Source organism: Ursus americanus, chromosome 16 (genome assembly GCF_024610735.1).
Source record: "Ursus americanus isolate L20-20 chromosome 16, mUrsAme1.1.p, whole genome shotgun sequence".
Taxonomy (NCBI): Eukaryota; Metazoa; Chordata; class Mammalia; order Carnivora; family Ursidae; genus Ursus; species Ursus americanus.
Genome location: NC_142142.1, coordinates 55,778,136 through 55,798,622, shown reverse-complemented (window position 1 = coordinate 55,798,622; position 20,487 = coordinate 55,778,136). Strand labels below are relative to the sequence as shown.

General features: G+C 50.0%; 2 protein-coding genes across 8 annotated transcripts in view; one reads left to right on the top strand and one right to left on the bottom strand.

Moving 5' to 3' along the window:
- SIK2 (salt inducible kinase 2) overlaps nucleotides 1-16,274 on the top strand; it is a 133,044-nt gene extending 116,770 nt beyond the window's left edge. For both annotated transcript variants that reach the window (XM_087868453.1, XM_045797746.2), the window contains exons 10-15: nucleotides 6,830-7,058; nucleotides 7,514-7,798; nucleotides 7,948-8,111; nucleotides 8,843-8,953; nucleotides 9,628-9,719; nucleotides 10,390-16,274. In XM_087868453.1, coding sequence (XP_087724579.1) covers nucleotides 6,830-7,058; nucleotides 7,514-7,798; nucleotides 7,948-8,111; nucleotides 8,843-8,953; nucleotides 9,628-9,719; nucleotides 10,390-11,023 — 1,515 coding nt within the window. In that variant the 3' untranslated portion in view covers nucleotides 11,024-16,274. The remainder of the gene's footprint in view (nucleotides 1-6,829; nucleotides 7,059-7,513; nucleotides 7,799-7,947; nucleotides 8,112-8,842; nucleotides 8,954-9,627; nucleotides 9,720-10,389) is intronic.
- The window catches only part of PPP2R1B (protein phosphatase 2 scaffold subunit Abeta), a 35,152-nt gene continuing 25,717 nt past the window's right edge, over nucleotides 11,053-20,487 (bottom strand). For 2 of the 6 annotated variants that reach the window (XM_087868454.1, XM_087868455.1), the window contains one exon: nucleotides 11,053-14,556. In XM_087868454.1, coding sequence (XP_087724580.1) covers nucleotides 14,050-14,556 — 507 coding nt within the window. In that variant the 3' untranslated portion in view covers nucleotides 11,053-14,049. Of the gene's footprint in view, nucleotides 14,577-20,487 lie in introns of all 6 variants that reach the window. The other 4 variants (XM_087868457.1, XM_087868458.1, XM_045797748.2 and 1 more) reach the window with 4 other exon arrangements.

Genomic DNA, 20,487 nt, shown 5'->3' with positions numbered 1-20,487 from the left:
GGGAAAGTCTGAGCAAGCAAACATCAGGGAAACTCAGGTCCATCCAAGAGCAGTAGCTCAGTGTGTGTGTGAGGAAAAGCGCAGACGAAGGGGAGTTGTGTGAAGTAAGATGAATAGCTTCACTTTGAATGGCAAGCCCAAGAACGTGGGCTTTTTCTCCGGGCTGCGGTCCTCGGTGGAAGACTGCATTCCAGTATCATCAACGGAGGGCTTCACAGGCACTTCTTCAGTGTAGCAGGAAACAAGTGAAGGTCTTTGGTGTCAAGGAAGCCCTCAAATCCATCTTGTGCTTCAGAAATTAGCCTGGTAGGTCCATAGGCTGCACTGGATGGGGACAGGGACAGTGGGAGCCCAGGGCAGTGTGTCCAGAGGGGAGGTGGCAAGGCTCTGCACGAGGTTAGCACTCAGGAAACTGCAGAGGAGGGGATGAGAGAAATGAGATTGTGCAGCTAAAATGGATAGAATATTAGGGTCCAGAGAAATGAAGTCCAAACTCACACCAGTATTTTAGGCCTAGGTGATTGGGAGGGTAAGTGCCATTTTCAGAAACGGAGCTCTGGAGGTAGAGCTGATTCAGAGGTTGGGTGATGTGTTTAGCTAAACCGTAGGCAAGGCAGCCTGAGGCCAGGCTGCCCGAGCAGGTGTTAGGCTGAGTTGCTGACGGTGAGGAGTTGGTGTCCATGTCCCTGAAGACGAGGCCACTTCTGTGGACAGTCTGTTCTCTGCCTGTGGTTGCATATAGGTGTTCAGTCACCTCATCGACTTCTACATTCTCACCTAGAAATGTAGCTATAAATTGGGACAACAGAATTCATTTATTTTTAAGATCTAATTCCCTTGAAAAAATTAGAATGCATTCTGCGGAGAGCTTATCTTGGGAGGGCATCGGGCCTGAAACACAGATTGGGCACTGTCTGCTGTATTATATAGGGCAAGCTATTTTTAAAGCTTGTGATTGTTACCGTAACTAGGAAACAGACAGGAAATGAATGATTTTTGTGAAAGATAAAGGCAGTAGCTAGATGGGGCATTTGCATTTGTAGGAAGAGCGGGGCCGCGCTGGAACCAGCCACCCACACCGGCAGCGCCACGCTGGCTGTCAGCCAGGCCACGCACATCCACAGATCCACTGGTCTTAGCTGTGGGCCATTTCGCTGACGTCGGGAAACATGTTTGTCCCTCTTCCCTCCCTAGGACCTCCTTTTTGGGGGCCTGTCAATAAGTGCACGCATACAGAGCTGTCAGAGCTATACCTCCGTTCATATCGCTTCACTCGCATTTACTGGGACACCCACTTTTTGTCTTCCAAAAGATGCTTCCTAAATGAATGTATTGTTCATTCGTTTCTACTCCCAGTTGGTGGCAGGTATTGTCCCTCACACAGATTTTACCTCTCCTTTTCTCCCAGAAGTCTTAACACTGTCAGTAAAATCCGTTAGGGAGTCTGCATTGAAACACTGGTTTGGGGTTCCTCCAAAAACTACCACCTTTCTGAGACAGCCACCCAACTCTGAGCGGAACTGAGACCCCCAGGTGACAGACCATGGCGGGGGGCAGGTGCACAAACCCTGTAGGGGCAGTCTTTCTCTTTTAAGGGTTTCTTTGAGGATAATCAGTTTCTTTCCAGTTTTGTTGAGAAATAATTGGCTGCGTCATCATACAAGTTTAAGGCATACAGTATGATGGTTTGATTGGCCTATATTGTGAAATGAGAACCACGGTAGGTTTAGCTAATATCCATCTTCTCGTGTAGATAGAATAAAAAGAAAAGAAAGAAGAAAGAGAAAAAAATTTTCCTTTTGATGAGAACTCTCAGGATTTACTGTCTTAAAACTGACCTACCGTATAGCAGTATCAGCTGTAGTCATCATGTCCTACAGCACGTCTCTGGTACTTAGCTTATCGCTGGAAGTTTGTGCCTTTTGACCACCTTCTTCCAGTTCCCCCGCCCTCCGCCTCTGGTGACCACAAGCCTGATCCGTTTCTGTGAGCATGGCTGTGTTCTTCTGGTTTGGTCAATTCCACACCTAAGTGAGATCATAGTATTGTCTGGCCCTGACTTATTTCACCTACTCTAATGCCTTCAAGATCCATCCCTGTTGTTGCAAATGGTAGGATTTCCTTGGTTTTTCACAGCTAAATAATATTCCAGCATGTGTGTATAGCACGACTTGTTTACCCATTCATCTGCTTGTGGACACTTAGGTTGTTTCCATGTCTTGCTTATGGTGAATACTGCTGTGACCACAGCAGTGCAGATACCTTTCTGAGTTAGTGTTTTCATTTCCTTTGGATATAGGAATAATGCATTTTATACACACACACACACACACACACACACACACACACACACCTTAATCACTTTTAACATTGTATTAGAAATTATAATAAAAGGGGCGCCTGGGTGGCACAGCAGTTAAGCGTCTGCCTTCGGCTCAGGGCATGATCCCGGCGTTGTGGGATCGAGCCCCACATCAGGCTCCTCCGCTGGGAGCCTGCTTCTTCCTCTCCCACCCCCCCTGCTTGTGTTCCGTCTCTCGCTGGCTGTCTCTATATCTGTCAAATAAATAAATAAAATCTTTAAAAAAAAAATTATAATAAAAGGATTTCCCAGGCTCCTTCATAGCTGGGTAGCTGAGCTGGGAAAATAAAAGTGTCCCAGGTCTGTTTCCTCTTAAATAAGAAGAGGTCTGAGAAGGATATACCTCTAAGGCTTTGTAAAAGGGAGATAACACTTTTACCTCTGAATTTGAATTTTTAATTAATAATTGAAAAAATAAAACCAGTCAGAATCACACATGGAAAATTCAGAGAGGGATAAAAAAAAGTTATTCATAATCCCACCACCCAAAGATAGCCATATTTTGGCATGTTTCCTAAGAGTGGATTATAGATGCGTGGGTAGGTGAGGGTAGAGCAGCTCAGTCAGCAGGTAGACTTGTTAAAACAAAATTATATTCTATTATATGTAATTTTGTATCTTGCTTTTACATAAGATAACATCAAGAGCATTTTCCCCCATCATGAAATCTGAAAGCGTAAGTTAACAACAGCCTAATATATTGTATTAGATGTACCCTTATTTGATTACTATTTTTGGACATCAGGTACTTAAATTTTTTGGCATCCTTAAATGTGCTTCAGAAGGTGAATGTCCTTGTGTTTAAATCTTTGACTATACCTCTGATTAATTCTTTAGGATTAATTTCTAGAACTGGGATTATCCGGTTCTTTCTTCCTCACCTGGTTATCTGTTTATTGTAATTTTCCTCGAGGTGGTAAAAAATATTTTAAAAGAAAATGGTGTAGTTTTATTCTCCTGCCTTTAAAATTTTTATTGTTATAAAGCATTCTCTTTGGTCAAGAAATAATAATAAGAGGTGCGATATTTTAGTTAATCCTCCCAAAAAAACCACTGTATACATGGGAGGAATTGAGCTTTACAGAAGTCGAACAACTTGCTGAGAAGTGGCGGAGCTGAGGTCTGAGCCCGCACCTCCTCGGTATGTGCCCAGCTTGCCAGGCGCTGAGGATACAGATGAAATAAGCCACATTCTCAGCCTCCAAGTTCACTGGTAGTATTGTGCATGGGTCTGCTCTCTTAGTCTGCTCAGGCCACCGTTACAAAATACCACAGACTGGGAGCTTAAGCAACAGAAATATATTTGCTCATAGTTCTGGAAGCTAAAAATTAAAGATTGAGATGAAGGTTCTGACCGATTTTATTTCTGGTGAGGACACCCTTCCTGGCTTGTAGAGGACTACCGTCTCTCTCCCTCCTCCCATGGTGTTTCCTCTGTGCTCACATGGGGAGGGAGAGAGAGCATGAGCTGGGCTATACACGTGGGAGCTTCCTGGTATCTTTTCTCATGAGGACTTTGATGCTACCAGTCAGGGCCCCACCCTTGTGATCCCAGTTTAACTACTCCTCCTTGGAGGCTTGTCTCCAGATACAGTCACCCTGGGGATTAGGGTTTCCGTTTATGAATTTGGTGGTGGAGGAGGTGGGGTGAGAGATGGGGGTTGAGTCACAAACATTCAATCCCTAACAGTCTACCAATCTTTTGTGCTAGAATCTTGTATTTTGTGGTCGACTCAGGTGTTAACTAATGGCAGAATTTCTCACAGTTTGACTTCTGAATGTGTATTGCCTATTGCAATGAGGTCTCTTACTAGAAGAGATCGATTGAGGGGCACCTGAGCGGCTCGGTCGGTTGAGTGTCCAACTCCTGATTTCCGCTCAGGTCATGCTCTTAGGGTAGTGAGATCGAGCCCTGTGTTGCCTCCATGCTCAGCAGGGACTCTGCTTGGGATTCTCTGTCCCTCTCTCTGCCCACCCCACCTACCACCCCACGCTCACACTCTCTCTCTTTTAAAAAAAAAAAAAATCAGTTGAACTTTAAGGAAAGACAAAAACAATGTATTGTAAAATGTCCATTTCACCCGTGTATCATGAAGTCTTGTAATTTACAGTCAGCCTAGATTATTTCCTAAAATAAAAGATCTTATTTCTAGTAGCTTAGATCACATAGGTAGATCAGCCCAATATTTCAGTCACAAAATGCTGGGCTGAATTTGTTCTATCAAGACCCTGGATAAATTGGCAGGCAAGGGTGTCGTGACTATCACCTATTTCAGGAAATGAACTTAGAGCTGAAGGTGTTCACACTTATTAACTATGTATGAGTGGGGGCCCCCCATGGTGCTTTCTGATTTAATCATCATCAAAAAGCATCTGAAAAACCAAAACCAGATCATTGTTTCCCAGGATGAAATTGAATTCAGCAAACGTTTTTAAATGAAAGACATCATTCCTGTTGTAGTCTAGAGAAGGAGATAACTTATAAGCAGAGAATTTAAGAAAAGAATGTAAGTTTAGGGGGACTGCAAGTTCTTTTGAGTGCTCCCAAAAAGATGACTGTTCTCTATTAAGAAAAAAATAACCTAGTTGTAAGGTTATACTGTAAGAAATATCTGATAAAATTTTAACAGGCTATAGAAGTATAAAGATGCAGGGCACCTGGGTGGCTCAGTCAGTTAGGCATCTGCCTTTGGCACAGGTTATGATCCCAGGGTCCTGAGATCGAGTCCCACATCAGGTTCTCCCTGCTCAATGGGGAGCCTGCTTCTGCCACTCCCCCTGCTTGTGCTCTCTCGCTCTCTCAAGTAAATAAATTACATCTTTTAAAAAAAAATTGTGAAAATGCTTAGTGTAGATATTTACTCAATACCAGTCTGTTCTGTGTTGCTTTGTTCATTTCTAAATCATCCTTCGCTGTTCTTCGACAACTGCATTAGTAGGCAGTTAAGGGACCTACAGGTATGACTCTGAGTTCCCCACGAGCCGTTCTTCCCTGCAACTACCGAGTGTCCAGACAAGGGACACCTACCTAGGGAAGGGCCAAGGGGAGCATGAGCATCACTGGCCAGATTTCAGAATTTTTGTTTCTGATGCCATGTGGGGAAGATTGGTCTTAGTGTAGGAAGAAAGCCTTTGCCACTCTTCCTGTTAAATGTGCACTTGTCACTTTAAAACCCTGTCATGCGCTAGCCACCTTATCCAAGTAGTGGCTACAGCCCCAGAACAGTTTCTATGGAATAACCTTCCCTTCCCCCAAGCAAACAAAGCTCTGAGTCACCCACAGTCTCCTTTTCCAAATAAAGGGCCTTGCGGTGCCTTCAGATTGCTTGCCATAAGAGGAAAGTTGTCCCTGTGTCTGGCACTGGGGTGTCCCACGTCACCTCTCACATACATGCGTTCCTCGTGCTTCCAGAGGAAACCGTTCTGCCCAGTGTATTCCAGGTGAGGGCACCCCCTAACGCCCCGCGCCCTGTGACTGCTCCGGAGCAGCTCTTCCCAGGAGAAAATGGATTGGTTTCCACAGGGGAATAGTTACAGTCATGAAGTACATAATCGCCTCCTCGCCGGGGCTCTCACCAGCCAGGAGAACTCGCAACCACAACTCCCCTTTGTCTGCCGGTTCTGCCCGTGCTGGCTGGTTTGTTGGGCAGCTGCAGGGGAGGGCAGGGTTCTCGCTCGGGAGCTGTGCTGAGCTCGCCCTGTGGGATAGGAGCTATAGATATCGTGCGTATTGCTGGAGGAGAGGGAATTCAGTGCACTGGTGCTCATTAACCTCTGCTGGAATTTTGGGGCTGTGAGTCATTTGTTATTCTATAATGGAAGACTTTGGCTGTTTGCCATTTCAATTTTTTTTTTCACTCCTTTTTGCGGTATCAGTCTGTCTTTAAAGAATTCTTTTTTTCCATTCCCCGGGCACAGAGAACCAATTAAAGACTAAATCAAATGGGCAGGTACTTAAATTATGAACATAAAAGTATGTCTAGAACCTTCCAGAATGTTTTGTGGTTGAAAATTAGAAGAATGCTAGTGGCTACTCTTTTTTCTTAGCTATGAGCCATGCAGGTTTTTGTTTTTTGTTTTTTTTTTTAATCTCATCCTCCCCCTCATCGTTTTCCTTATTTAAAAAAATAATTACAATAACTGGTAGGCCTCAAGCTAATATATCCCTATTCATCTGGAAACCACTAAAAAAATTGTTTATTGTAATAATGATGACTCAGAGAAATGTGGGAGGCAGTGCCAGTTTGGGTCATAAAGGGCTTCTGTCTCTGAGGGCTGCAGTTGACTTGCCTTAACTTCTAATCTACATGTTGTCATTAGTAACAAATATGTACATTTTTAATATTTTAATTTCGAGTTTGCCACAAGTCTTGACATTTTTTCCCTTGTGGGTTGTGTTTTTTTAACGTCTCAGCAGAGCAACAACTGATACTTTCCTCTCACACATCCTCTCCCACTGACGTTCAGGTAAATGGCTGTCTTCTGGACCCCGTGCCTCCTGTCCTGGTGAGGAAGGGGTGCCAGTCGTTGCCCAGCAACATGATGGAGACCTCCATCGATGAGGGGCTGGAGACAGAGGGAGAGGCTGAGGAAGATCCCAGTCAGGCCTTCGATGCATTCCAGTCCACGCGCAGTGGGCAGAGACGGCACACTCTGTCAGAAGTGACCAATCAGCTGGTCGTGGTGCCTGGTTCAGGTAGGCTACCCAGGAAGCACCGGGTGGAGCGTGCACAACACAAACTCCGAGAAAGTCATGACACCGCATCTTATTCCTGTATGGACCACGGTCAGCAGGCTATAGAACTAGGTCTGCACAGCAGCCACCAAGGATTAAAATGAAGTATCTGAGCTGGCTGCCCCGCCGCCACGGTCTGTGTGAGAGCTGTGTGAGCCGTCGGGACTCTGGCCGCTGTGGAGTGGCAGAGATCTTATGGGCAAAGGTTTTGGGGTGTTTACCCCACTAAATTTATTCAAAGCTGATTAAATTGACATGTAAGAAATATCTGGAAAGGTGTTTTGGGTGGAGAGTGGAGATTAAGGATGTCCTAGCTGTGCAAACTCAAGCTGGTTATGCTCTGTATCCCATGTTCAAAGAAGTTGCTGTTTGCTGCTGGTCTTATCTCTTTTGGTTTTTTTTGTTTTTTCTTAAAGGGAAAATTTTCTCCATGAGTGACAACCCCTCCCTTGACAGTGTGGACTCTGAGTATGATATGGGGTCTGTTCAGAGGGACCTGAACTTTCTGGAGGACAACCCTTCCCTTAAGGACATCATGTTAGCCAATCAGCCCTCCCCACGCATGACGTCTCCCTTCATCAGCCTGAGACCTGCCAACCCAGCCATGCAGGCTTTGAGCTCCCAGAAGCGAGAGGCCCACAACAGGTCGCCAGTGAGCTTCAGAGAGGGCCGCAGGGCGTCAGATACCTCCCTCACCCAAGGTGACCGGACGCTCTGTCTTGTGGCTCGTAAAACTCTCCTGTTGCAGGACTCGAGGGGGTTTGTGGCCATGTTGGTTTCACACCTCTGGTCGCCAAAAGGCCTTATGTTTTATTTATTTAAACTGTTTGGTCATTGTTCTCTGTTTCAGGAATTGTGGCATTTAGACAACATCTTCAGAATCTGGCCAGAACCAAAGGAATCTTAGAGTTGAACAAAGTGCAGCTGCTGTATGAACAAATAGGACCCGAGGCAGACCCTGACGTGGCACCAGCGGCTCCTCAGCTCCAGGACCTCGCCGGCAGTTGCCCTCAGGTGGGTGCCTCGGGCCCTTCCCACAGGGGCTCTGTGAGTAGGGGGCATGACCTTGTCCTGAAGGAGTGTCCTGTTACTTCGAGGATTTACTGGAGTCCCGGAGCAAACAGGTCATTTTGAAGAGCTCGCAGCCTGCAAGCTTTCCGTGTTGCTGCCACCTGCCACACACAGGTTAGACCCGTCCACACTGGTCCCAGGTGATTAGTACCATAAGGAGGTGTAGACACTGTCAAGCTATGTTTGGTTCATAGGGCAGATTTTATATGAATGATTTCTTATAGCGTCCTCGAACTCCCCTCCCCCCAGCAAACACACAAATTAAAAATAGTAACATAAATGCAAAGCTTATTGCCATTAGTTTTGATGTGATACCACTTCATCACATATTGTAAGTGGATTAGTTATGCTAAAAATGACCAAAAAATACTGTTTATCCAACATATTTTATTTTGAGCCTGTTTTCAATGCATCAAGGATATTTTAGCATTTGATGCTCACATGAAGGTCATGGCCTCCTGGTGACATCAAGAGCCTTTGCTGCACTACTGACTAGGTAATCGTTCACTGCAAAGTGATGAACCCTCAGCCTACAAGTTATGTGAAAAGCTTTGAGTGTTAGGTCTTACAGAGTTGGAGTTCCTCTTGGACATTTGCCAAGGTGCTTAAACAAAGAATTGAAAGTCTCTCCCACATGGAGAATTGAAAATGTTTTCATCCCCGTTGCTCCTCAGGAGGAAGTCTCTCAGCAGCAGAAGACGGTCTCTGCTGTGCCCAGCAGCGTGCGTCCCCAGCTCTCCCCGCGCCAGAGCCTGGAGGCCCAGTACCTACAGCATAGACTCCAGGTGGGGCCCTTCCCCCTTGTTACTCCAGCTCACTGTGCTTGTCCAGAATTTGCTTTTCTGCACAGCAGAAACCTATTTTGCTTGGTAATTATTTAGGGTAGCTGCTTTTTTCCCCGTAAGCAGGTAGCTTTGACTCTGGATTTGTAGTTTCTAGAAACATGTTCAGACTTAGCCTTATGCTTATATTGGCAGCGGAAAAGGATTTGTCCTCAGGCCCCAGGAAAGGAGAATGCCACGGTAGGAATGAGAAACCCGGTTTCTTTGCTTCTAACGTTATGCCTCTTAATGAATAAAAAATAAAATGGAACTCTAAGCCAACAAAATTTTAATATCAGCTCTCTACATTAATACTGAAAATCTTTAAAAATGATACAGATCCCAGTTCATTCAGTGGGCACTTTGCTATCAAGATTTAACTACAGTCTTTTCATTGTTTTTCGCTGCTCTGACCCTTGTAGTTCCAGAGGACTCTGAGAAATGGAAAAACTGATGCTGGTCCGAGCTGGGGCCGTGCAGGCCCACTGATCCGGTGCTGTCGGGCCTCAGGGAGCGCATGCCCACGCCCTCACCCTGCGCAGATTCGGGTGGACGTAGTTGGCCTCGTCCTCCAGGCAAACACTGCGTCCTAGATGACATCATATTGTCATGCTCATATTCTTTTTCTACTCTTCTAGAAGCCCAGCCTTCTGTCAAAAGCCCAGAACACCTGTCAGCTTTATTGTAAAGAACCACCACGGAGCCTCGAACAGCAGCTGCAGGAACACAGGTGAGAGCAGGTCCCCTTCTTTGTTGAAGACTTCAGGACACTGGATATGTTGTCCCCCCGGCGTTTGCCTCTCCTGGGACACCGGTTTCAAGACATGATCACTGGTGCGATGGTCCAGTGTCCGCGGGAGATGGGGCTGGCAGGAGACAGCAGGCCTAAGTTTGCTTTGTTTTCTTAACCTTCTAGTGTTTCCCTTTGGGTTATGACTAGACCTGAGCTTTCAGAATCTGTGACCTACAGCAGTGTAAGTGGGTTCTGCAGAGAGGGCCTCCGTCATCTCTTGCAGTAATTCGTGTCCTCGTGCCTCACTAGGAGAAGCAGCTTGGCCAATGCAGAATTACCCTAATCCATCAACCCCCAGAGGCCAGGCATTACCCCGCTTTTAAAACACTCCAGATGGGAAATCAGCCTCTCGCTTCATAAACTCAGAGCAAATGAACTAGAATTCACTGTAGCACTGAGGGATCCATCAGAATTGGGGGACAAATGTCAGGTATACGAAACCAGACACAGTTGGTTCCTACCCCCATTTTTTGGTTTTGTTTTTTTGGTTTTTTGGGGTTTTTTGCTGCTGTGGAAAAGAGAAGTGGGAGGACTGATCCTGGATTTATATAAAATTGCCATCACTGAGGAAGATTTGAAATTCTTTCTTTTGCTATTGCCAATTTAGACTCCAACAGAAGCGACTCTTTCTCCAGAAACAGTCTCAGCTGCAGGCGTACTTTAATCAGATGCAGATAGCCGAGAGCTCGTACCCACCGAGTCAGCAGCTGCCCCTGCCCCGCCAGGAGACGTCCACGCCGTCCCCGCAGCCCCCGCCCTTCAGCCTGCCCCAGCCCCTGAGCCCCGTCCTGGAGCCCGCCTCCGAGCAGATGCAGTACAGCCCTTTCCTCGGCCAGTACCAGGAGCTGCAGCTGCAGCCCCTGCCCTCCGCGCCCCGGCCCCGGCCCCGGCCGCCTCCGCTGCCCGCACACCTGCATCAGCAGCCGCCGCCGCCGCCGCCGCCGCCGCCCCCACCGCAGCGGGCAGGAGCCTCCCCGGCCCCCTTACCGTTCTCCTATCAGACTTGCGAGCTGCCAGGGTCCGCCTCCCCAGAGCCAGACTACCCCTCGCCATGTCAGTACCCCATGGATGGAGCCCCGCAGAGCGGCCTAGCAGCACAGGACTGTCCCCGGAGCTCGGGACTGCAGGAGGCCCCCTCCAGCTACGACCCTCTCGCCCTCGCAGAGTTCCCCGGACTCTTCGACTGTGAAATGCTGGAGGCTGTGGACCCACAGCACAGTGGCTACGTCCTGGTAAATTAACCTCAGCGCAGGAAGTGAGGCGGGTCAAGTGAAGGAAGAATGTGTATTTCTATTTTTATTCCAGCCTTTTAAAGTTAAAGCTTATTTTCCTGCCCTCTCCCAAATGGAGGAAAAGTAAGTTGTCCAACTGGAACCAGGGGGCCTTGGCCGGGCACATGTCGCTTTCTCCTGGCTCTGTCCCACCACCGTCCTCCAGGCAAGTGCTGGAGCGCAGTCGTAGCTGAAGCTCATGCCCTTGCGTCACGTGGAGCCAGCTCCCACGGGAGGCACTGACAGATGTTGTTAGAAGACGACCTCCAGACCTAGGTCTTCTGTAGAACGGCGCCAGTTCGTTATCGAGGGAAACCCTGGTGGAAGCAGGAAACACTGTGCCATTAGATACGGGCAAAACAAAAACAAAAAACAAAACAACACTAAATTTTTCACTGAAGCCAAGCAGCAGCACGTTCTGTAGGCAAATCAAGAATATGTAATGGACTCTGATGTGCAGGAAGTGAAGGAGAGTTGTGCTCGGTCATTGAATCCTGAGTTTGAAGCCGCTGCTGCAGGACGTCCCCGAGACCACTGCAAAGAAGTGGAACGTGAGCTTTGTTTCAGGGGCCACTAAGTCACGGCTGGCATTGACCCCTGAGGCAGGCAGTCGTCCACCTGGGAGCAGTGACACCTCTCTTCCGAAGGTTCCCTGAGGTACAGAGTGGACTCAGGGCTCCAGTGCTGTCCCCTGGAGACCCTCGAGACGAGTGCAGAGGGGATGGGGGGGCAAGCCATGAGGAGCCCTTGGGAGCAGCAGCCCTGGGCTAAGGGAAGATGGGCTCTTCCTGCCAAGTCTTTTGTGTAGACAGCTGGTCTGGGGCAGTTGGTCTCTAGAGGACCTAATGTCTCTTTTAAAATGTAAAACTGCTTTGACTTTATCCTCTGTTGCTACTAGTTTATTGAGCTTTGTATATTTGGCCAGTTTCATATAGGGCTTAGGAATTTGAAGGACAAGAAACCTGAACTTTGATCTCCCATGTGAAGTGGTAGTGCTGTGCCTTCCCCCCTCCAGATCATGCTTTAATTCTTTCTTTTCTGTAGAAACCAAGTTTTCCATTTATGTCAATGCTAAATCCAAAGTCACTTCGGAGTTTGTTTTCCACCGTGTGGGAATCGCATTCTTAATTTCCTTAAAAGTTTTGACTTGTAACGAAATGTTCGAGTATTACAGCAATACTTAAAACCACAAATGTGTTAACCATCTAGCAGGTCATCTGCCCAACACGTTCTATGACTAGTGAAGACGTAACCTTAACCCTTACCAGAGTAAGTAAAAGCTAGATGCAACGGCTAGTTAACCGTATCCCTAGAAGTAACCACCTGTTGCTTGGACAGCAACATCCCAGTGTTACAAACCCAGTGTTCTTGACCAAGACTGTCGTTTCTGTCCTGTAGAATGGCTTGTCCTAGCAGCAGCTGAACGCGCTAAGCACAAAGCGTCACAAGCACAAAGGAGAGAGACGCTACCCTGATGCTGCATCTAGAAACACCTTTAAGTTGCCTTTCCTCGTTGTAGTGGGTGTCCAGGCAGGTGAGGTGAAGCGGGCCCCTGCCCAGCCCTCCCGGCGTGGGTGAGGTGGGCAGTCCTGGCGGTGGGCTCCCACGGGCGCCGCAGAAGCGCTCTGCTGGGGCACGTGTCTGGTGTGAGAGAGGGTGCCCGTGGAGGAGTGTCGCTTTTGTGATTGAACAACTCATGAAAATCCAGCAGGAATGAATTCTGTTCCTTCTGCGGATTGTTTACTCCTTCTCATACTTAGGATTGATGAGTTCATGAAATAGAGATCATTTAAGCGAGCCTTTCATTAAGATCGCTAATCTGTTTTCAGTCTTTGCAAAAGAAGCCAGTTATGAAATAGGGCTTGATTTGTTTAGACTAAAGGATATTTTTCCAAAACATACTACAGAAGTGCTGTCATGTTTATGAAATTAAAATGCTTGCCAGTCTGAAACTGGGACGGCAGGAACAGCACTTACAGGCCGACACCGATGCCTGCCCCTGCCCGCCCCCCTCCAAGGCCAGGAACCCGCGGAGCGGTGGCCAACTCGTGAGGCGGACCCAGGGGACAGCGGAGAGGCTGGTGGCGGTGGAAGGCCTACACTAGACACGGGAAGCTGCCAGCAGGGGCCAGGCGGGGGGTGGGCCGCCAGAGCAGCAGCACGGCCCGGCCCTGCAGCCGAGCATGAGCCGCCCTGCCGGCCCTGTGGCGTAAGCTGTTTGCTTTTCTCATTTCAAGCAGAAATCGATAAATTCCGTAACGATCCATCTTTACTGAAATGTAAGCTGGTGAGAGGAGACTGGTGACGGTCGGTCAAGTGTGTTCCCAGCCCCGTGGCTCTGTCCCCTGACCGGTGACCTCGACACTTCTGAGCGGCTTCCACACACACTAAAACACTAAGAAGGCTTCGCACCGCTCCTTTTACGAGAGGCTACTTTGAAATAATGACTTTCTTTCCAGTTCGTTTCACATTAGCAGTGTGTGCACTACTGTACAGTAATCATGAGCTTCAGTGTCCTGTAAACCAGGCTCCCCTGAAGAGACTTTGGTGAGATGGACGTGAGGTAAAAATTTCATTCGGCAAAAAGTGCAATATGTGTGGTACTTTATTTTTTTATGTTCTTTTTTTAATCCAGGGGTCTTAGTCTCTGCTTTGGGAAAAATGCACTAGTTCTGCAATTTCCAGTTGGGCAAGTGTGTCTCTAGTATTTACGTGCAACTGATATGCTGGTCCCTGTAAGGCAAGTAGAGCGCGTTACCACAGCAGAAAGGTGGGTAGTCTCTTGTAAAGTCCCCGGGGAGCTACACTGACCCTGGGGGCAGAAGGTTCCCTACAGCCACCCCTCTCCCTTATGCACTTGGAGACAAACGTTTGGGGCCCATGGGATAGGACAAGGACAGGGTGCTGAGGGACGCTGTTCTGATAGGAACAAAACCCCTTCCCTTCTGTATCAGACTTCACCTCCCAGGCAGGAGAAAGTCGACTCCCTCTCTTCCTCAGAAATAAAGCCCTGCCAGGTGCTTAGGCTGTTTCCTGAGTCCCTCGGGTGTGACTGGTCTGCCCCCACCTCTGAGAAGGAGGGCCTGTGCCACCCTGTCCTTAGAGGGGGGAACGCTTGGAGTCAGCAAGAAGAGGGGATGCTCTGCCAGGAGGGGCCGGGGGGCTCCAGCGGCCTCGGGGCAGGGGCCGGCAGCCCAGGGCTGTGGGCCTGCGCGGAGTTCTCCGTGAGCGAACCGGCAGCTCTGGATTACATTCAAAAGCCTCTGGCCCGTAGTTACACCTAAGCACCCTTTGGGTTTAAAAAAAAATTCATCCTCCAGATCTCTTTTCCACAGTCCTCCTCCTCTAGAGACAATACAGAGGGTGCTCTGACCGCACTGGTCCCGCGGAGCAGTTGTGGAATCCCCGTGCGAGGGACTTACCTTGGCCGTGTCTGTACCCCTGAACCGGGCCGCCTCTACTGCCTCCTCGGAGACCACCCGAGCCGCTCGCTCTCTGTGTGCCTAGACATCAAAGGGACAAACTGGAGAACAGGTAGTAAGTTGGAGTCATTGCATAGGCAGGGGTCTTTGATTGCTCTGCTTCTGGAAATTTTAACTGATCTTCAGAGTGGTGTGTGGAAGACAAGAGCAGTATCATCTGCCTCCGTTTGAAAACTGGACAAAGATGCTTTAAGTGCATGTGTCTGTCTGACAGGTTCAGTGGTGTGGTCCCACCTGCCTGGTGGCACCAGGGGGAGGGGGTCGCTCCTCCTGCAGACTGAACACCAGGGGCACAGCCCATGGCGGGGGCGGGGGGGGGGGGAACAGCTGACAGCTCCTGCCCCAAGTCAGCGTGCCTGTCTGCAAGGAGCAACAGTTCGGATCGGTACATTAGTTCACCGAACATTTCACAAGGAATCTCTTCTAAGCCTCACGAGGATTCTGTGAAATAAGCTGGACACATACAGTCCTCCCTTCTTAGGACAGTGCTCTCGGAGTTTAGGTGAGCTGCCAGGGCCAGCTCAGGGGGGTTCGGGCTTCTCCCTGGGCGCTCTCTGCCCTCCTCACAAGCCAGCAGCTATATAAACAAAGCCCGCATCTTAGTTAAGCACTGGGTGGATGTGACTCTGTCCCCGCAACTATATTCTCCCCTTGGCAGCTGCCTGGCTTTGCGGGGGGAGAGGTGACCCCCAGGCAACCGTGCCGAACAGGCTCAAGAGACACAGATCGCCCTCCTTGCAGGGTCCAGTTAACTACAGAAACGTAGGCTCACATCAAAGATGTCTAGTTTCTCCCAGTCACACAACATAGTAATTTCCTAGAGGAGTCTATGGTGGAAGGGCACACCCTTCCTTGATTGCAAAGGGGCCAAACTGCAGGGCTTTGGCTCAGCACTGCAGGGCAACAGACCCAGTCCCCTGAAAGGAGGCCCTAGGAGAAGAATCAGGAAAGGAGCCTGGCCTGCAGAAGGGGTTAACATTTCTCTCCAGTCAAGGTCCATCAAATACAAGTGCTGATTAGACACTTTGAGAGGGAAAACAATTAACATACTTTGAATACTTTGTCTTCCCAGAGGCAAAGTGGGTAGGTAGAGGGGCGCTGTAAAAATAGAAGTACAAAAGAACATCCTGGAAGAATAAGACCCCAGTCTGGAATTCTGTTCCTCGAGCAAGTAGAGTGAACTCAGACCCGCTGCTGGCTGTGGGGCCTATCAGGTTCGAGATTTGCTCAGTCAAGGAAATCAAAGGGGCCATGCCTTCCCACTGCTGATGGTGAAAGAAACCTGCCTCCACCAAAATTTCTGGAGGGAAACGCAGAAGAAAAGGTTTGCTTCTCTTTGGGGACTGCAATTTATGAAATAAAAGTGATCGAGATATTTGCACTTTGTAGAAAGGGCAAGATTGCTTATTTCTGAAAAGAGGGTGGTCTTTGCTGGATGTTTGGTTTGTGAAAGTTACTTTTGATAAAAATCTGTAGTTTTTGTTTTTTTTTTAATTACTAAGAAAAAATGGTGAGTTCAACAGCTTTGGTATTTTGAGTGCAAATCGTAATAGCTCCAGTGTGAAAAAGATCAAAATGGACCCTGTTCCTCAATGTTAGAAAATTACCTAAAATGCAGTTTAATAAATTATCTTTGTTATCAAATGGTAATTTACATGGGGTAATGTTCTGCGAGGAAAATGTACTGTTTTTATGTTTCCAACCTAAAACTCAATTAAAATAAAACTTGTTTTCTAAGAGCCTGGGTGCTATGAATGTCAGACGGAGGAGATAGGGCCTTTACCCATCAGGCCGGGAGTGGAATTTTTAAAGTATGGAAGGTGGCTGTGTTCCCTGAGCTCTGGTGCTCATTTCAGGCTACAAAAAGGACAGTGGATAATATGTTCTCATTGACGTCAGCAGGGTAAATAATACCTTGCTCTGAAATCGCCTGAGTACACGTTAGCCGCTGCAGAACGCTGACGGAAGCACAGCCAACCACAGCCTGCGCATCAGCAAGGCGCGGGCCGGGCACTGCCTGCTGCTCCCGGATTCTGAGACCTAGCCCGGCCGGTTAAGGCCTCTGTAGTGGGAAGAGGGGAGGCAGGCGCATTGGGCTCCCCAAGTTCAAGCCAGCTACAGAGCAAGGGGTGGAACTGAGGGCCCAGCCAGACACTGCTCCTTACTCCTAATAGCACATCCCGAGGGCTTGCGGAAGGCCTCAGCGCTCCCCCAACGTGCACACTGCGGCCCCCCCCCCCAGGGCGCTCTGGTGATAGAGAATCTGTGAGGTGTTAGCGGCCACTCTCATATGTTCAGACTCGTCCTCGTACCAGACCCCAAGTGAAAGGGCAGTATTAAATCCTACTTCCTGGCAGCAAATTCAACTGAGATCTGGTTTCACTCAAACCATTCCGGTTGAGCCCATGCTATAGAACCAAGACCGCTCCCAGACAGAGATCATCTGCTGGTGCAGGGGGCGGTCAAGGGCAGGAGGAGAGCAGAGCCCTCCGCACTGACTTGTGCTGCCCAGCACCATGCACAGGTGCTCAGTCCTACCCCCAAAGACTGGTGCCCTATTGGGCAACCCAAGAACTTACTGAGTTTCAATTGCCTCTTTTTTTAAGGAAAGCACTCAATTTCAGTAATGTTTTACAAACTTTTCCCTTTCCCACCAAATTTCTCCATCATTTTTGTGTTGCCAAAAACCACCCCAGGAAACAGGCCAAAATACCAGACCTGCCAGCAGAGCCTGGCCAAAGCTAGCCAGTCAGGCCCCTGACCTACATGCCCCAGAACATCCTTCCCTTCTGTGGCCTTTGTGAGCCAAAGGCTTGGCCCAGGGAGAGGGGGAGGGGGCCAGGGAGAGCTGAGCCCCAGACCCCAGGCCTCTGTCAGGCCAAGAAGGGCCCAGGACTTGCCCACACTTCCAGAGGGACACAGTGTCAGCAGCCAACTCACCACCCTGCCTCCACTGATGCCAGTTCAGGCCCCACCCAGGCATGGTAGGCCCCGCGCCCCAAGTCTCTGCTCCTGGCCATCTGCTCCTTCTCAAAGGGAGAATCCACTCATCTTCCCCATCAGCGAGATTGAGAGTTTGACTCAGTCTCTCCTTGCTCCCCAAAGGTGAGAGAATAATGGGGCCTGAGATGCTGAGAGGGGGCCAGACTAAGAACGGCGACCCTCAGAAGTCAGTCCATTACCATGCCAGGGCTACCCATGTAACTGGGAGGGGGCACAGCTGAATGGAGAAGAGCCCCCAAGGCCTCTCCCAGAAGCATGCCACGCAGAGGAAGGACCCTGAGCTCACGGCTTCCACTGATTCTTCAGTATGAGACCCAAGAACTGCCCTCTAGTCACCAAAGAAACCCAAATGTTTAGCAAGATCCCTGTGCCAGCAGAGAGGGCCAAAGGGCAAGCTGGAGGAGGCCCCAGGGATGAAAGGGCCTGGCCAGGAGAACGGGGCCCAGCTTCCCCCAGCCTGCCCCCTGGAGCAGCCACCCTGGCCCAAAAGGCCCTCCAGTCCACGTGGGGCCTACCCATTCCCTGCCAGGGACAGCGCGGGAGGCAGCAAGGCACCTCTGACTGTCCCAGGCCCTGGAACCACTCCCAGCCCTGCCACTAACCTGAACACATCACAGCAAAGGCTCATTGTCCCCAGCGCTAACTTGGGAACACACCCCAGCTGATTTAACTCCCAGGTTTACCGTGAGGCTGAAGGGCAGCCTGGCCTAGCCCTGTCCGCCAAGCAGAAAGCCCCGAGGAGATTCCCAGCTCCCCTCGACGGCTCGTCACACAATCTCAGCTCTGCCTGCCTTGCGTTCACTTAACTCCTGACCATCCCGACACTGGACTCAGAACACGGTTGTGTGACACCTATGAACATCTCTGCACAGGGTTAAGGCTGGCTGCCCTACCCTGAGCACCTGCTCCAGGTTGAGAACCCAGAACTTTGCCCCAGATTCTTTCATTCTCAGTCTGAGTTCTGGGCAGCACCACGGGAACCACCGACAGAAGAGCATCCATGAGAAGCCGCATCCCACCTAGAAGGGGGCTTTTGTCACCAACCTCCAACTTTCAGGTCAAGCTCCTGGGCGAAGGGTTGGAGGGCCTGGGGATCTTTCTCAGTCCCCAAAGCCCCACAGTGGAGACCGTGCAGAGAGGCCGCCAGAGCCTGAGGGCATGGCTCCAACTGGCCTCCCCAGGCTCCAATCCCTCTTGTCTGTCCTCAGCACTCGGGCCTCCTGCAGCCTTTCCGGGCCTCTTCCCTCCAGGTACCCAGAGCCAAGCTCCTTAAATGGCCCCTGAGGCCCCCCAACTTACTCTCAGGAGCGGGGGGCCAGGCGGGGGGACAGCGGGTGTCAAGTACGGAACAAGCAGCCCCTCCTCACCCAGGAAGCTGGCCCCTCCTGAGCTGTGTGACTGGGAGGGGCTAGCAGGAACTGCCTGTCACCGGCAAGTGCTGCGTGAGAACACAGAGGACAGACAGATGCCCGAGGCAGAGGCCAGAGAGCCTGGGGGCCCAAATGACTCTGAGTTTGGGGAACATAGGGGAAACTGGCGGAAAAAAAAAAAAAAAAGGAACAAGGACAGAAGAAGCAATGGGTGCAGAAGGAGAGGAGCCTCAGCAAGGGCCGGTGTCTGTGCAGGACAGACTGCTGGACAGAGGGCAGTGAAGGAAGAGGGAGGATTTGGGACGTCAGCGCCTACAACCATATTACTTGATTTTAGTCTCCAAACCTAGGCTCGCATGGAGACTGAATGTCCCTCACAGCTGCTCCTTCCTGCAATAACAAGACTGACATCACTGTTGTCAGGGAAATGGTGTTTTGATTAAAATCATGTGACAGCTACTTTGTGATTCAATAAACAAATCCTCTGTTAACCCTCGCCTGACAGAGGCCTGTCGGCAGCTCTGTCAGCAAAGGGCAACAGCAGGCCGTCCAGGAGAGCGGCCTTGCCACCGGGCACGGATGGCTGAGGTGACCCGGGGTCAGCAGGAAGCACAGGGGCAGCCACACTGCTCCCTGGCGGGTCTTGGGCTGGGGGGGGGGGGGGCGCTGCATGTGACCTCGAGATCACAGACTGCTCCGCAAGCAACCTGGGACAGGCTCCCAGGGCCCAGGCAGGCGCCCTTTGGCAGAAGGAATCAGCTCTCACCTCAGGACTGTTCTCTCCTGCACCAAGGGGCGGGCTCAAGCCACGGGATGTCCAGTGGCTCCCGCGGGGCCCCAAGACTGACCCGGAAGGGGGGGCGTCAAGGACAGTTCCAGGGCTGCCGTCAGCCCTTCGGGCAGACAGGCGAGTCTGCACCACTGACAGCGAGTGAGGGGTTAAGAATGATTTCTGGTTTGCACTGGATGACTTCCTGGATCACTCACTTGGCTGCCGGCCCCTGACACGCAGGGCTCTGCCTGGCAACACTCAATTCCCTTCCATCTCACCCTCGGGGCATTTTCCTTCAGCGAGACAAAGGCAGGGAAGGCTCCCTCAGTCACGGGGCAGGGGATTTTTCTGGGTTAAATGATCTGCAGCCTCAGAGGCCTCGCACTGCTAGGAGACCCCCAAGTAGAAGAGGATTGGTGGGGGGAGGTTCACAACCACCTGAAAAATGGAGCTATCGCACCTCCCATCCAGGGGAATGAAGATGAGGGAGATGCTGCCAAGAGCGTGACAAGTGCCTGCACTTGGTTAGCAAGGCCCAAGGCTCAAGGCTTGGCCATTAGGACTATCTGCACCGCTGTGGTCCCAGGGCTGCCTGTAGGGCCGAGCAAGTCGGCCACGGACGGGTCACCTCAACTACCCCACGTTCAGGTCAGAGGCGGACGGCGCACTTAACGACACGGCCAGTTGACCCTGAATTTGTAGGAAAACATCTCACACCTTTCTTCCCAAGCAAGGCTGTTTTAGGCCTAAAAGTATATAACTCTTATTCCTGCTCCTTCGGTGAAGGTATCTTCCCAAAGGCCACTT